This window comes from Phyllobates terribilis, unplaced genomic scaffold (assembly GCF_046119375.1).
Source record: "Phyllobates terribilis strain yellow unplaced genomic scaffold, ASM4611937v1 Scaffold_4__5_contigs__length_816908805, whole genome shotgun sequence".
NCBI lineage: Eukaryota > Metazoa > Chordata > Amphibia > Anura > Dendrobatidae > Phyllobates > Phyllobates terribilis.
This window is the reverse complement of record NW_027362764.1, coordinates 713,953,589-713,968,716: the sequence shown is the minus strand read 5'-3', so window position 1 is coordinate 713,968,716 and position 15,128 is coordinate 713,953,589. Positions and strand designations below refer to the sequence as shown.

At 46.7% G+C, this 15,128-nt stretch overlaps 2 protein-coding genes across 2 annotated transcripts in view; both read left to right on the top strand.

Moving 5' to 3' along the window:
- The window catches only part of RAD54B (RAD54 homolog B), a 61,466-nt gene that overhangs the window by 9,071 nt on the left and 37,267 nt on the right, over positions 1–15,128 (top strand). The gene's annotated exons all lie outside the window — the stretch shown is intronic.
- Positions 4,433–13,698, top strand: FSBP (fibrinogen silencer binding protein). Its single transcript, XM_073679672.1, has 2 exons — positions 4,433–5,086; positions 10,952–13,698. Exons 1-2 carry the CDS (start codon positions 4,740–4,742, stop codon positions 11,469–11,471), a joined length of 867 nt encoding a protein of 288 aa, XP_073535773.1. The 5' UTR covers positions 4,433–4,739; the 3' UTR covers positions 11,472–13,698.

Here is a 15,128-nt window from a genome sequence, read left to right as displayed (position 1 = left end):
ACCTCTACCTACCCTGAGTACAGAGGGTTATTGATCATGTAAGGTGTTGGTCATTTGTTTTACTGCAGCTTTGTATGAGATAGTCCTCTGCTTATAAGATATCTGTAAGGAGCGGGAATGTTCCAAGGTCAAAATCTCTGGACTCTGGAGCTCCTGCATCTCAGGCCTGTGTGAGCGCTGAAGTCCTACAATCACAATACACTGACGTCGGCCGAATCCTCCGATATTTGGATCAGTCTAATATGTATGGAGACCTCCTGACTCTCCTCGACAGATGGTGTTGGGGGAGAGAAGCATCTGGCATGTTGGATTTTCTATCCGTTTTGTTCCTCGGGGGATAAGCTGTCACCAGAACTGAGCATCCGTGTATATAGCGGAGTCGGCAGAGATCAATGTTGGCCCATAGTGATCTATTGTGACTGGTGGTGTACGACAGACCTCAGAGAAAACGACAGGAAAATGCTCAAAAATCCAAATGATTGTGCTGTGTTTGAAACCACCTTAACCCCCGGTCCATTTTCTGTTTTTTTTTTTCCTTTTCATTTTTGTCTCCCCTTCTTCCCAGAGCCATAACTTTTTTATTTTTATTTTTTATTTTTCCATCAATATAGCTATATGAGGGCTTTTGAACGACACCATTGATTTTACCATATAAGGTACTGCAAAACTGGAAAAAATAATTCCAAGTGCGGTGAAATTGCAAAAAAAAAGTGCTATTCCACAATTGTCATTTTTTTTAATTTATCATGTTCACTATATGGTAAAAGTGACCTGACAGTATGATTCCCCAGGTCAGTGCGAGTACGCAGGTACCAAACTTGTATACTTTATTTTTTGTTTACATTGTGAAAAAAATTTCTGAAATTTGTAAGAAAAAAAGTTTTGCGTTAGTCGCCATTTCCCGAGACCTGTAGTTTTTTCATTTTTCGGGATCTGGGGCTGTGTGAGGGCTTATTTTTTGTGCCCTGAGCTGATTTTATATTTTGATTGAGCATTTCTGAACGCAGCGATGCCAAATGGTTTTTTTTATTTTATTTTCAATGGGGCAAAAGGTGGGTGATTTGAATGCTTGGGGTTTTTTTTTTTTTTTTTCTTTTTCCTATTTTTTTTTAAAACTTTTTTTTTTTTTTTTTTTGGTTTATTTAATATTAATAGTCTCTTTAGGGTACCTGAAGCTATCATCCGATCCCCTGTACATTACATAGCAGTGCTTCAGCCCTGCTGTGTATAGCTTAACTCATGATCTCCTATGAATGCCGGCCACGAGCCAGCGTTCACAGGAGGATCGTAATGACAGGCACCGGTCATGACAACCCATCAGCGCCCTGTGATCACGTGACCGAGGCACTGATGAGCAGCCAGAATGTTGCGCTTCTGGCCGGCGCGTGTTAAATCCCGCTTTCAGTGATTGACAGCAGAATTTAGCTGGTAATAGCTGTGGGTGGCGCTCCAATCCCACGTACGGCAGTTAAAGGCATATGATTAAATCAGCTGTCATGTGCGGGGAAAGATGTGGGCTCAACGTCGCAGCCAGCATCAAAGTCAGGGACATATGATGTAAATATATGTCATATGTCGTGAAGGGGTTAAAGTGGTTTCAAACACAGCACAATTGTTTCTGCTGTATATTTTCAATATGGGAAGGGTGGGTGTCTGCAGTCCCAGGTAAGTGGAGTAATTAAGTCAGCCGCACCCATCTCCTAATGTGAAGGCGCAGGACTAAGGTACGCCATAACTTTATGACTATGTGGGTCCAAGAGTAAAGAAGACAGTGATGGATCTGGTCTAGTGCTGCTCCCCATTCAGCTTTTCCTCTGCAAAATGGCACCCTGCAGTAATGGGACAAGTGCAGTTCCCTGAAAAAGGCAGTTTATTGGCCGCAACATTGCTAAGATGATGCACTTTGGACAATAAAGGAATAAAACTACAACTCAGAATATGTCCAAGGCACTAATATTTTCAGTCAGGTGGTCAGTAGGGTCGCTGTGTCGGTAAAACTTAGAAGGGAGCAAAGTGCGCCACACTCCCCTCATTCTCTGGATCGGGGGTAGGACCTCCAGGACCATAAATTGATGGCATGCCATGGTGTTATGCCATTACTTTTATAAGATGAGGAAACCCCTTACCACCTCTTCTGGACCAACCTCCTAACACCTTTTGGTCATTCATCCTCTGCCAGGACCCCAATAAGCTCGCCATGTTGTAGTCCTCCATTTCCATCGATCTCCCCTTACACCACCCTAGCTCCACTTTAACCTACACTTATGTCTCCGCTCTTCATCATGTTGCCCGTGCTGAGTTCACTGTATACGTCCAGTGCTCGTGTTTGGCACGGAGCGCACAGTGGGTGCCGGCTGTGTAACACACATGACGCCCAACTGCTATTTCTTAGATGCGCCCTAAGTCACCATATTGTTCACTGTGACGTGGTTGCTCTGCACTGTACCCGAGATCACCTGATTCCAGGTTGAAATCCCATAGGAGAATTAAAAAAATGTAGAGTGTACATTAAATAAATATAAATATATATTGGTATTCCTACGTTTTAGGGTTGGCAACCATCCAGAAATTCCAGGACCATCCATAAAAATACGGCTTTTTTTCTTTGTAATAAGAAAATGTGATGGGTCTGATTATTTATTTTTAATTTTTTTTTTGATGTTGAAGAAACCTGTACAGGTTATTGTGACTGTAAGGCTACGTTCACACATGTTGGGTTTTTCAGCGGTTTTTGCTGTAGATTTTTATACAAATTTTCAGCTACGTTTTGCAGTACCAGCAAAGTCTATGAGAAACCAGAATTCTCTGTTCACACATCATGTTATTTTTTCTTTTTTTGTAGGGTTTTTGGAAAACAGAGCATGTCACTTCTTTCAGCGTTTTTTCACCCATAGGAAGTAATGGGTGGTGAAAAAAAAAGCACCAAAATTTGCATCCGCGTTTTTTCAGCAGTTTTGATGGCAAAATAGAATTGGGTTCTCTTTTTTTTTTCACGGATCTTTATGTACATGCATAAATAGAGACAGAAAGACAGTGGGAAAAAAACGCAGCTAAACCAGCGTTTTTGACGCAGCTGATTTCCTGCCAGAGATCAGTTTTGCTGCAGATTTGTGACGTAAAAAAAACATGTGTGAACAAAGCCTTATTATCATCATTTTACAGTTGACAGTAAAGGCAGCTGCCTTGGTATATCAGTAGTACGGACTGCAGCCATGCGTCACTTCCAATCTCAATCATTTATTATAGTTTTCTAATATGTCATTAAATTATTGTCTTTGATAAGTTGTCCGAAAAAAGAAAATAGAAAATCAAGTTGGTAACCCGACACATTCGTACAAGTCTTTTGAACTTTTAATAAGCGGCATTATTTATTCTGCTAAGTGAATGTTGCCACACACTAATATGCCAGAATTGCTGTTCTTTGGTTATGTCATATGTATCCCTAAAAAATGCAATTCATTTAAAACTATTAAAGTCGTATGCAGGCGTCTGACTGGGGTCTAAGGGGTAATGTTTCTTTTTTTAGAGAATGACAACTCAGTGTAAGGAGACTTATAGGCCTTGCAATGCTCCTCCCTCCTTCCCAGAAGAACATTGCATGGCCTATAAGTCTAATTCCACCGGTAGATCACTCTCCAAAAGAAACGTTAACCCTTCGACCCCAGTCAGAGGCCTCTCATATAAGGGGTTACATTTCTCCTTATGGAGAGTGACGTGCCAGTGTTAGGAGACTTATAAGCCATGCACTATTCCTTCTTCCATCCCAGAAGAACATTGCATGGCCTGTAAGTCTCCTTACACTGACTTGTCACTCTCCATAAGTAGAGCAGTGTTCCCCCTTAGACCACAGTCAGAAGCCCCTCATACAGCCAAATCAGATCTGTTGCTTTGCACTGAGGAGCGGCAAACACCCCAAAACATGTGTCTGCAAATCCAGTGTCTGGTTTGGCTTTTAGCCTAAAAGTTATGGGGCAAGAGTCGATGGTGACTTGTAGGATTACTTCCAATAGGTGGCGCTAGAGTTCCAGGCTTCCACCTGCATGTTATTTTACATACTTTACACACTTTCCTGAAAGTGGAAAATCCCTTGAAATAAAACTACTACTTGCCTCACAAATAACAAGTTCTTATTCCGATAAGTCCACGTTAAGACGAAAAATAATAGGTGCAATAGATAAAATAATAACAGGAATTGGGCTAATTTGATAGTGCCTACTCTGTTGTTCTCTGCTATCAGCCCAGCCTCCCGTACGTTGCTGTGTTCGGTTGGTATGGCCGTTGTGAGGACCATGCCCGCCCCACAATGCCCCGGGGCACGCACAGCCGGCGAGGCCGAGCTTACAGCGCAGTCTGAGCCTTGGGCGTGACCTAAGTGTCCGTGCGTCTGATTGGCTGCAGGAGTAGCATTATGCAAATGAGGCAAAGCCTGCACACAGCGCGGCGGGGCCCCGGCAGGGAGTGTGCGCCGGGCGGCGCTGCGGGCAGGTCTCCATCGCCGGCTGCTGGCTTCTCACCTGAGTTAATAAATGACAGGGGGCAATGACTGCCCGTGACCCGAGTGTGAGCAGAGGGGCCACAAGCCGGCACAGGGCCCACATGGGGGCCAGGCCTGACTGCCTGCACCCGGGCCGGCTTAAGCCGGAGGAATCTTACTAAACCCTCCCCTGTAGGCGTAGGCCTGAGCGAGACTAACCTAGTTAAGCCTGCGTGTTTTGCGGTGTGTGCTGCGCGGCCTAGCCATGAAGGCGCGATCGTGTAACTTCACTGTGTTTGAAAAGCTGGACCTGCTGGAGCTGGTGCGGCCGTACATCGGCGTGCTGGAGGAGCACACCAACAAGCACTCCGTCATCATCGAGAAGAACAACTGCTGGGAGATCATCGCCGACAAGTACAACGCCATGGGCCCCGGGAGGCCGCCGCGCACCCCGCAGGGCCTGCGCACCCTCTACAAGCGGCTGAAGGAGCACGGCAAGCAGGAGCTGCTGCTGCAGAGCAAGGCCGGCACCGACAGCACCCTGACCGAGGCCACAAAGCGCCTGCTGGACATCATCCCTCAGTTCGGCAACGTCGTCAACGGCTCCTCCAAGTAAGTGCGCAGCAATGCTGGGGAGGCCCGCCAGAGGGAGCCTGAGTGCAGGGATCGGTCACATGATCGCCTGGCTGGTTCACTTGTCACGTGACTATGGCAGCCAATATCTGGCAGTGACATCTGACATCACTGCGGCCTGGAAGAGGGGCTTCACCCCGAGCCAGATCACATGACACCTGACATCACTGTGGCCTGGAAGAGGGGTTCACCCCGAGCCCCATCACATGACACCTGACATCACTGTGGCCTGGAAGAGGGGCTTCACCCCGAGCTCCATCACATGACACCTGACATCACTGCGGCCTGGAAGAGGGGCTTCACCCCGAGCCCCATCACATGACACCTGACATCACTGCGGCCTGGTAGAGGGGCTTCACCCCGAGCTCCATCACATGACACCTGACATCACTGCGGCCTGGAAGAGGGGCTTCACCCCGAGCCCCATCACATGACGCCTGACATCACTGTGGCCTGGAAGAGGGGCTTCACCCCGAGCTCCATCACATGACACCTGACATCACTGTGACCTGGAAGAGGGGCTTCACCCCGAGCCCCATCACATGACGCCTGACATCACTGTGGCCTGGAAGAGGGGCTTCACCCCGAGCCCCATCACATGACGCCTGACATCACTGTGGCCTGGAAGAGGGGCTTCACCCCGAGCTCCATCACATGACACCTGACATCACTGTGACCTGGAAGAGGGGCTTCACCCCGCGCTCCATCACATGACACCTGACATCACTGCGGCCTGGTAGAGGGGCTTCACCCCGAGCTCCATCACATGACACCTGACATCACTGCGGCCTGGAAGAGGGGCTTCACCCCGAGCCCCATCACATGACACCTGACATCACTGCGGCCTGGTAGAGGGGCTTCACCCCGAGCTCCATCACATGACACCTGACATCACTGCGGCCTGGTAGAGGGGCTTCACCCCGAGCCCCATCACATGACACCTGACATCACTGCGGCCTGGTAGAGGGGCTTCACCCCGAGCTCCATCACATGACACCTGACATCACTGCGGCCTGGTAGAGGTTCTTCACCCCGAGCCCCATCACATGACACCTGACATCACTGTGGCCTGGAAGAGGGGCTTCACCCCGAGCCCCATCACATGACACCTGACATCACTGTGGCCTGGAAGAGGGGCTTCACCCCGAGCCCCATCACATGACACCTGACATCACTGCGGCCTGGTAGAGGGGCTTCACCCCGAGCTCCATCACATGACACCTGACATCACTGCGGCCTGGTAGAGGGGCTTCACCCCGAGCTCCATCACATGACACCTGACATCACTGCGGCCTGGTAGAGGGGCTTCACCCCGAGCCCCATCACATGACACCTGACATCACTGCGGCCTGGTAGAGGGGCTTCACCCCGAGCTCCATCACATGACACCTGACATCACTGCGGCCTGGAAGAGGGGCTTCACCCCGAGCCCCATCACATGACACCTGACATCACTGCGGCCTGGTAGAGGGGCTTCACCCCGAGCTCCATTACATGCATCAATGCGGCCTGGTAGAGGGGCTTCACTCCGCACCCCGGGCTCCATCACATATTCAGATGTCTCCCATTGACCTCATTGAGACAAAAGGAGCCTTAAATATAAAATTTTTACCTTCTTTTCTTGAAAACTGCATCGTTATTGTGCCTGCTCTTTTAGTCATTGGCTTTGGGAAACCAGTTTTTGGACATTCAGATGGAGAAGGGACCCAGATAGGCTGTGTTCACACCATAAGACCAGCTTACGGGGCAGACCTGCCACGGGGCTTCTGAGCTGGACTCTCCAGCCTCTTATATGCTTGAGCTGGGGGTCCGGAGCACGGCGGCCGCCCTGTACCCGGACTGTAACGATAACGCAGTAATCTGCTATCAAACGAGTCAGCCCAGCTGGACAAATCAATACAAAAATGAGCTCTTTAAGGGGTCATTCAGTATTAGGGTGCAGCCAAAACAGTGACCAGCCAACTGATGTGTCCAATGTCTCCCTGCGGGTGGCTGTAACCTCAGCTGCACCATTAGGACAGCATGGCTGATTGCTTCCCGAAACAGCGCCACACTTGTCCAAAGGTTGCGTGTGGTACTGCGGCTTAGCTGTATCAAAGAAAATGAGGCAGAGCTGCCACACTATGCACAACCTGAGGACAGGGGTGGTGCTGTTTTCAGGAGAAAGCAATGATCAAGCAGTTTAACATGTTTTTGAGCCAAAGTGGAAGAAGTGGCCATTCCTTCTGAATGATTTCCAGCTTTGGTTAAAAAACTATATATATAAATATACCTGCATTTGTCTTTCCGGCCTAAAAGGATTTAAAAGATTGAAAAACATGTCTGCTTTCTTCCGAGAGCAGCGCCACTCCTGTCCACAGGTTGTATCTGGTATTGCAGGTTGGCTCTATTGAATGAGACTAAGCTGCAATACTAGACACAACCCAGAGACAGGTGTGGTGCTGTTCCTGGAAGAAAGCAGCCATGTTTTTCTAGTGCTTGGTTTGCTGGTGAAGTAATGGCACAACTATAGGGGCAGCGATGGTGCAGTCAGTCTTCTCCCTCCATACACAGAACATGGCCTGTGTAGCAGCAGCGCTATGTGCAGCCATAAGGGGGCGACGTCCTTATATACGACACAAAGGGACATTGCGCCTTACACTGATGTGATTGCTAAAGGAAGGCTTCACCCAACTTCTCCAAGATCCTGAACGGGACATCCACCATTGTCCGCCACTGTCTAATGTAGCAGCAGATCGGGGGCCTGGCAGAGCTGGGTGACTGCCCCTCCGGGTTACATCTCTGCGTAGGCTTGGCACTGGCCGTAGGATGGGTGAATCCAGGACAGCGGCCCCTTGGCTTCTCTATACATAGCCCATACTGTTCATGTGCAAACGAAGACTGAGCAGAAAGGGTTAAGAGGCGAGATAGTGGCCGAAAAGTCGCACTCAGCAGAAGGAGCTGCAGATCCCAGGAGCCGGTCCAAACCTGAAATTCCAGTCCTAGGATATAAAGCTGGTGGCGCCGGCCAATCCCAGCGCCGGTGTGGGCTGCTGCTAGTCACAGCTGCTATTAGGGGGATGGGGGTAGAACAGGGGGGTCCGCAGCCGACGTCGCTGCTCCAGGATTATGGCATTTATCCTCTTCTATCTGGAAAAGCATAAAACTGACACTACATACAGGATGGCTGCCATATGGAAGGTCATTCATGTATAGGCGCTGCTGCGTATACCGTAGCTTAACCCTTTCGCTGTCAGGTCAGTTTTGACACACTTGTTCCAAATAAAACAATCTTTTGTATTTTAGAGTTTATGCCCTCCTACCGCTGTTTCCTAAAAACACACAGGGTAGATCTGTGGCTTATCAGTGCCTCGTTGCATTAATGGGTTTTTTGGTTCCGAAAAAAAAACTTTGTTCCTCGGCTGCAGATTGTTTAAATCAAAAACAAACTGTTCTTTTCTAACCCTCCCCAGGTCCAGTGCTGACCCAGGGAGGGTTAGAGAGGGTGATTAACATTAAGATCGGTTCCCAAAGAGGAGAACAAGCTGCTGCTAAACTCATTTGTCGGAGGATTGTCTCCTCAGAATAAAAGGATCGAGCATGTTGAAATCAAAATGCCCAAACCCTTATCTCCCCAGTGAAGATTCTGAGGTCCCCAGACACATCATGGGCAACGCATTCAGCTGACAGTAAGGGGCTGTGTCACAATAGACTCTTCTGACATATCCTATACGTGTAGTAGATGCAAGTGCCACCTTTGGGACTTTCATCTATCGCCAGAATGGGGGGCCCCTGATCCCCCTTTACGACCAGTGCCCCAGCCGCAGTGATGAGAGTTGTAGTCCTCTCCATTCACTGCTGAATGTAATGTGAATGTCCGGCTTAGCTGCTGTCAGCTCTCGATGCTTCTTGCAGCTCCCTCCCAATAGGTTCCCATGCACCCTAGATGTCCTTCCTATAAGGCTAAATTCACACGTCTTTGTCGCAGTCTGAGCACAAACTGGGACCGACCAGACAGCCTCATATAAGTTCGAGTCAGGAGACCCACGGCCAGTCTGTGCATCAGTCCGTACTCTGACTGCAATATACAGGTGTGTGAATGCAGCCTTATTGGCAAAATAGGAGCTGATCTGCAGCAGAGGCCACTAAACACGGTGATGGAGAGCTGGGGGTCCTCTTTGTGCGCTGGGGGTCCTCTTTGTAAACAGCCAGTGCTGCAACATGAGGTTTGTCAGGAGTCTGCTGCCTTTGATCTGATGCTTACAGACCCGTATACTCCTGTGATTGCTGTCAGCCGACACCTATATCTCTCATACACAGTGCTCGGCTCTTTATCATTTGTCGGGAAGAGTCAGGAGACCCCCATGCACATTGGTTGACGAGCTCTCCAAAATCGGCGGGTTTTGTTGACTTGCATAGGTCCTCAATATGAGTGGTGGGAAAACACTTAAAAGGGGTGGTCTTCATGAGACCACTAGCAGTGTATATTAAAAGGGGTTGAGGCCGTACAGGAGGGCCTACTGCTCTACACCACCCACTGTCTATGAGCCAAGGTGGAGAGTGGCCCTTGAACCTTCCTTGTCTTATTTTTAACTAATCACAATTGACCAGTTTTAGGGAATCAGACAGATTTAACACCCGTCATGGATACCGATTAGTACACTTCTAGACGGTGTAGAATTATCACAGATAATCACCTTTTACAACAAAAGATATGATGACAATGAGTAGTCCACAATGATGCATTTCATTCAAAGGATCTACGGCCCATACCGGCCTGTCGTAGCAGAGGTTACCAGCCCGTCAACCTTAGCTGGTATGTATACCACCAATAATAGGCTGGCTGTGTCCGTGTATTTACCCCCCCCCCCCCCCCCCCAAAAAAAAGAAAAAAAAATTACCATAAAGGTTGGATCCAATAGGGATAGAAAGGTATATTGGGGTCTATTATCCATACCAAACCAGACCTTGAAGTGTACTAGAAAAGAGTGCATACCGTACATAAAGTGACAATGCACATAATAAAGTATATCAAGGAAAAGTTCCCCAATGTTAGATCCTCCATCATAAGGTTAAATACAGCATACAGAAAATAACTGCCCAGGCCCTGATGAAACTCCTGAGTACGGCTAGCCTGCCTTACAGCGGAGGTTGGCACCCTACTTAAGGTTGACATTGTGGCGCCCCCGCTCCACGGTGGCTATCCCTGAATAACCCTAGACAGCAATTATACAAAACAGTCAAATAACAGCATAACAAATCAAAAATAGGAACTTATCTTGAAATGATGTTAGAGCATTGATACCCCATTAGTGCCTCGACGCGTTTCACCATTCTAGGTTCCTCTGGAGCCTGATAAGTATTAACGATGTCCTCCGAGGGAAATGTACTCCTTTAGATAACCATGTTCCCAATGATGCTCCTCAGACAAATGATGGAAACAAAATGGGACCCATTAATATTTATCAGCCTCCTGAGGAAGCCAGAATGGTGAAACGCATAGAGGCACTCATGGGGTGTCAATGCTGTAGCATCATTTACCTTTTGTTATAAAAGTTGTTTATTTGCGGTAATTCTATACCTTCCTTGTATGACAGTGACGGCCTCGTGATACTTCTGCTGCAAAATCAGATGATCACCTTGGGTGAAGCACGTTTTACAAGGGGTGGTCTCTAATAAGACAGCCCATTTAGTTACATTGGTCATTGTTACCTGGACTCTGCCTGCTAGGGGGCACTTTACGCGCCCATTTTGTATAGTATGCACCACAGGCTGATTAACCACGCGTGGGCTGGGTGCAAACCTAAATACAATGCTTCACTGTTATAATATTGCAAAAACTGAATTCTCTGCATTTAATTTCAGTGAAGTGAAGACTACAAAGTCAGAATCGACGGTCAATCTCTTGCCACCACCGTTACCGGATCACATCTCGACGGTCACCGTGGAGCTGGAGCTAGACGACGATGTGAAGCCGCCTCCATCTTTACTCGTGCCTCCGCAACCAGAGGCGGCCTCCGACGACGCCGAGGATCTGGATTTTGAACACAACTTGGAGAGATCGGTGTCTCCCTCCCTCTCCTCGGTGGATATGAACTTGTCCATGTCTCCACCGCTGCCCAGGATAGAAGAATGCTTCAGCCAGAACTGCTCGCGCCTGCGGACGACCTGCGCTTGCAGTCCAGAGACGTTGCAGTTGGTGAAAAAAGAGCATCAGATCATTTTACAAAACCAGAAGCAATATGGACTCTACATCAAGGAGAAGAGGGAATGTTTGAAGAGGAGGCAGCAGCTAGAAGAGGAATTGCTAAAAGCTAAAATTAAAGTTGAGAAGTTGAAGGCTTTAAGATTAAGGCGGGACCTGCCGGAGTATAGTAACTTATAGACTCACTTTGTGGATGGTCATTGGGGTGATGTATCCTACTGTGATGTTCCTTCTGGTATCGAGCTCAGCAAGTCTGGGACACATCAGACCTCAACAGGGTTCAAAAAGTGCTTCTCCGACGCCGCTCACTTCTTCATCATGAAATAGGACAGGTAGACCATGCCTGTTGGTCATATATTCATGCGTCGAAACAGGTATCTATAGATGTGGTGTCCTCGGCATTGCTCACCTCCCCTATGTCGAAGTGAGTAGCTCCGGAGACCCCCTTTAATGAATAAATATCTAACTGCCAATGGTATTAATATATATATTGCTACCACAATAAAAATCTACGCAACCCATTTAATGCTTAAAAGGGTTCTCTGCTTTGGAGATCCCATATTTGATAGATGGGTCTCGCATAGTTCTCCGATTGAGTCCACCAGCGAGCTAGGCGAAAACCGGGCGGTAAGTGTCCACTTTCCCTGCAGTGCCTCCAATGGGGAAATAAAGCATTACATAGTGTCCATTCAAATCAATGGGTTGTGTCTGTGATGGAGGACGGGTCCTCCAGAGAGAGTCGCTCTTTATAATTTCTCTCCCTTCTGCCCAAAAGATGAAGATCCTGAACCAATTCCCTCTATCAAATCAGACTCCTCTAATAAGGTTTATGACTATAACTTTTTTTTTGTAAACTTTTAATCGGTAACTGTACTTTCAAGTAACTTTTTTCAGAATACTCTATATTCATGAGGAATAACACGAGCTCTGGCCATTATACGAGTATTCTGCATTTTTTACCAGGTATCACCTCTGCAGGCTATTAAAATTGACTCGGAGCTACTATGATGTCTCCCATACACATCACAGCAGAGCGAGATACATCACAGACAGAAGCAGCAGCATGGGGGACATTATACAGCACTACTGAGCACTGTAGATGTGAATCCAGCTCAGGAGTGACGTAAAACACTTGTTAGAAAGCTCTGCACAATCTCTCTGCCTGCTTTCTGACACCCCTTCTCCATGAACTATAATAGGAGGTGTAATCTGACTCCTCACTGTGCTGGCAGTCAGTTAAGCTGTTTCTTTTTTTTTTCTGCAGTGTGTGGTAGGATTAGGAGGCAGCGAAAGAAGTGGCTCCTAAGTGGCACAAGAAGCAGAACTCTCAAAATATATTGCAAAGTTTCTAATATTCCCATGTACTGTTGATTTCTTCAGTTTATTGAAAGTACAGCTCCCATCTGAGTTTTTTTCTTTTGTGATCATTGTTTGAAGTTACGGGCCTAAAGCCTGAGGCTGCCCTACAGAGATTCTGATGACATGTACACTTTAAAGCACTGTCTCCATTAAAATTTACACTATACTGCCCCTAAAATCCATATAAATGTGTGTATATATGATGATGATTTGGATCCACACGTGGTGTTTATAAGAATGCTGCACCTGAGTGATATAGGGCAACACGTCAACAGGATCTCTCAGTAGTACAGCCTCGGGCTTTAATACCCAAGGGCTCGTTCTCACATCCGATATTCTCGTGGCATTGCGATCCGTGGTTGTCACATCGAGAGCTGCGCTGATGACATTGTGACGGCCGATGCCCATCAGGTCGCGCACATTATTGGGAGGTCTCCTGCACCTATACTATACACTACCATACTTTACAGTCCGTCCGCAATAACCGGCCTGATTGACTGTCTCCTGACGTGGACAAACTTCTTTGTATATGCACACGAGTCTCTGCGTCAGGTCGGGAGACGCGCGGCCGAGCTGAGCATGAGCAACCATAATGCGCCATTAAGTTGTGTGCCTGCACCTCTACACCCGCACACCAACATCTGCACCCGCCGCACACAGGGCTTTTTCTATAGACTTTCGCAGAGGCAACTCCTTTTAAATCTATCTCACGGGCAAAACTATAAAATTCTTTCATTCCTGCCGCTTGCACCCGGTTCAGGCTTTTCACTCTTTGCAGTATTGGTTTGTTAGGAGTTTTGTCAGAAAAAAAAAAAAAAAAAATACTACTTTCAATTCTTATGTTTTTTGTAAACTTTTATTTTATATTTGTCTCATTCCAGGATCAACTCTTTGCAACATAATCTTGTGTTATATTTCATTTATAGATTTTTGTAATTCTAAAGTAAAAACTTTTTTTTTTTCTTTATAATTTCTTGACAATGTGAAAATTCCAGTGTGTACATCACCTTATTTTTCAGAAGAATAAAAATAATGACTGAATAATGAATGACGGGTAGTGATTGAATGTTTTTAGTCTTTTTTTTTTTTCTTCTCATCCAAAGACTTCATCTTGTAAGGTCTCGTATAAATGGAAACACCCGACAAATGTATTCAAATATAAATATTTCTATCTAATAACGTGCAAAAAATACAATCCAGTAGGGATTTAGTAAGAGAAAGGAGTAAATGTGCTGCAGGCGATTGCTTCTTTGCTGCTGTCCTGGACCTATGCATGTGTCTTCATTTGTTTGCATGGGGCTTCATTATTTGCATTGGCCTTTTTCCCATAAGTGTATGTAATACAGATCTGCATTTCTTCCATATTACAGATTAGATTGCATCTGTTATGCTGATGGCTGTCTTCAAGGGAAGGAAAGGGAAATACGTATGCATTGCTACTATAAAGGACTTGATGAGGGGGATGGCTTTCTGTGAAGGGGCTGCGATGCTCTGGCGAGTGCTGCATGCCCTTTTTTATCACACGTGACTTTGTAAGTTTTGTAGGGGCTATACCTTTGTATACAGCTATTCAAATGAACGGGACAAAACTGCAGTACCAGCGACTGCCACTACGTATTGCGCAGCACTGTTCCTGGTAAAATGAAGTTACATATGCAAATTGCCTCTTCAGAGAGGAAGAGGACAAGAACTCTAGTGCCACCTATTGGAAGCAGCGATCCTAAACGTCAATATCGAACCTTTTAATGAGCCTTGCCTCATGGCTAAGGAGAAACATTACCCCTTAGACCCCAATCAGAAGCCTCTCCTACAGCCAAATCAGATCTCTTGCTTTGCACTGATGAGCAGCACCGCAAAACATGTGTCTGTAAATAATGATTTTGGTTTGGCTTTTATCCTAAGTCCTATTGCAAGGCTCGTTTAAAGGGTCGATAGTGACTTGTGGGATTGCTACTTCCAGTAGGTGGAGCTGTAGAGTTCAAGTCCTCTTCCTCTCTGAAGAGACCATTTGTATATTTAATTTCCCAGTGGAGCATTGTGTGGCCTAGAAGTCTCCTTACACAACCACGTCACTCTCCATAAACAGAAAAGTTACCCCTGAAAGGCATGCATCTCTCGTCAGGTGATTGGTGGGACGGCCGAGAGGTGAATTTCTGTTGGTCTGTTTGTTATTTTATATAAATAAAAATATAGAGGTACAGCAGAAAAAGTGGACTGTGAGGGTACAGATCCTGGTATCCACTCTTCATAGGGATAATAGTCTGGACAACGCCATTAAACCTTCTATAGTCTAATATTGCTGACAGAATGGGGGCAAGGACCCGCTGCAGCTGGATGCTTTAAAGGGGTTTGTTTTTATTAAAGATAATGAAGCTGGCCAAAGCAGCAGAGTGAATGGCTGTCCATAGATTGCGGGGCTTGGAAGAACTGGTACCACTTTGCTGGCACATACAGTTGAAACCAGAAGTTTACATACAC

Coding starts and splice junctions, on each gene's coding strand:
- FSBP (XM_073679672.1), top strand. CDS start 4,740: ATGAAGGCGCGATCGTGTAACTTCACTGTGTTTGAAAAGCTGGACCTG. Junction 5,087..10,951: donor GTCGTCAACGGCTCCTCCAA/GTAAGTGCGCAG, acceptor ATTTAATTTCAG/TGAAGTGAAGACTACAAAGT.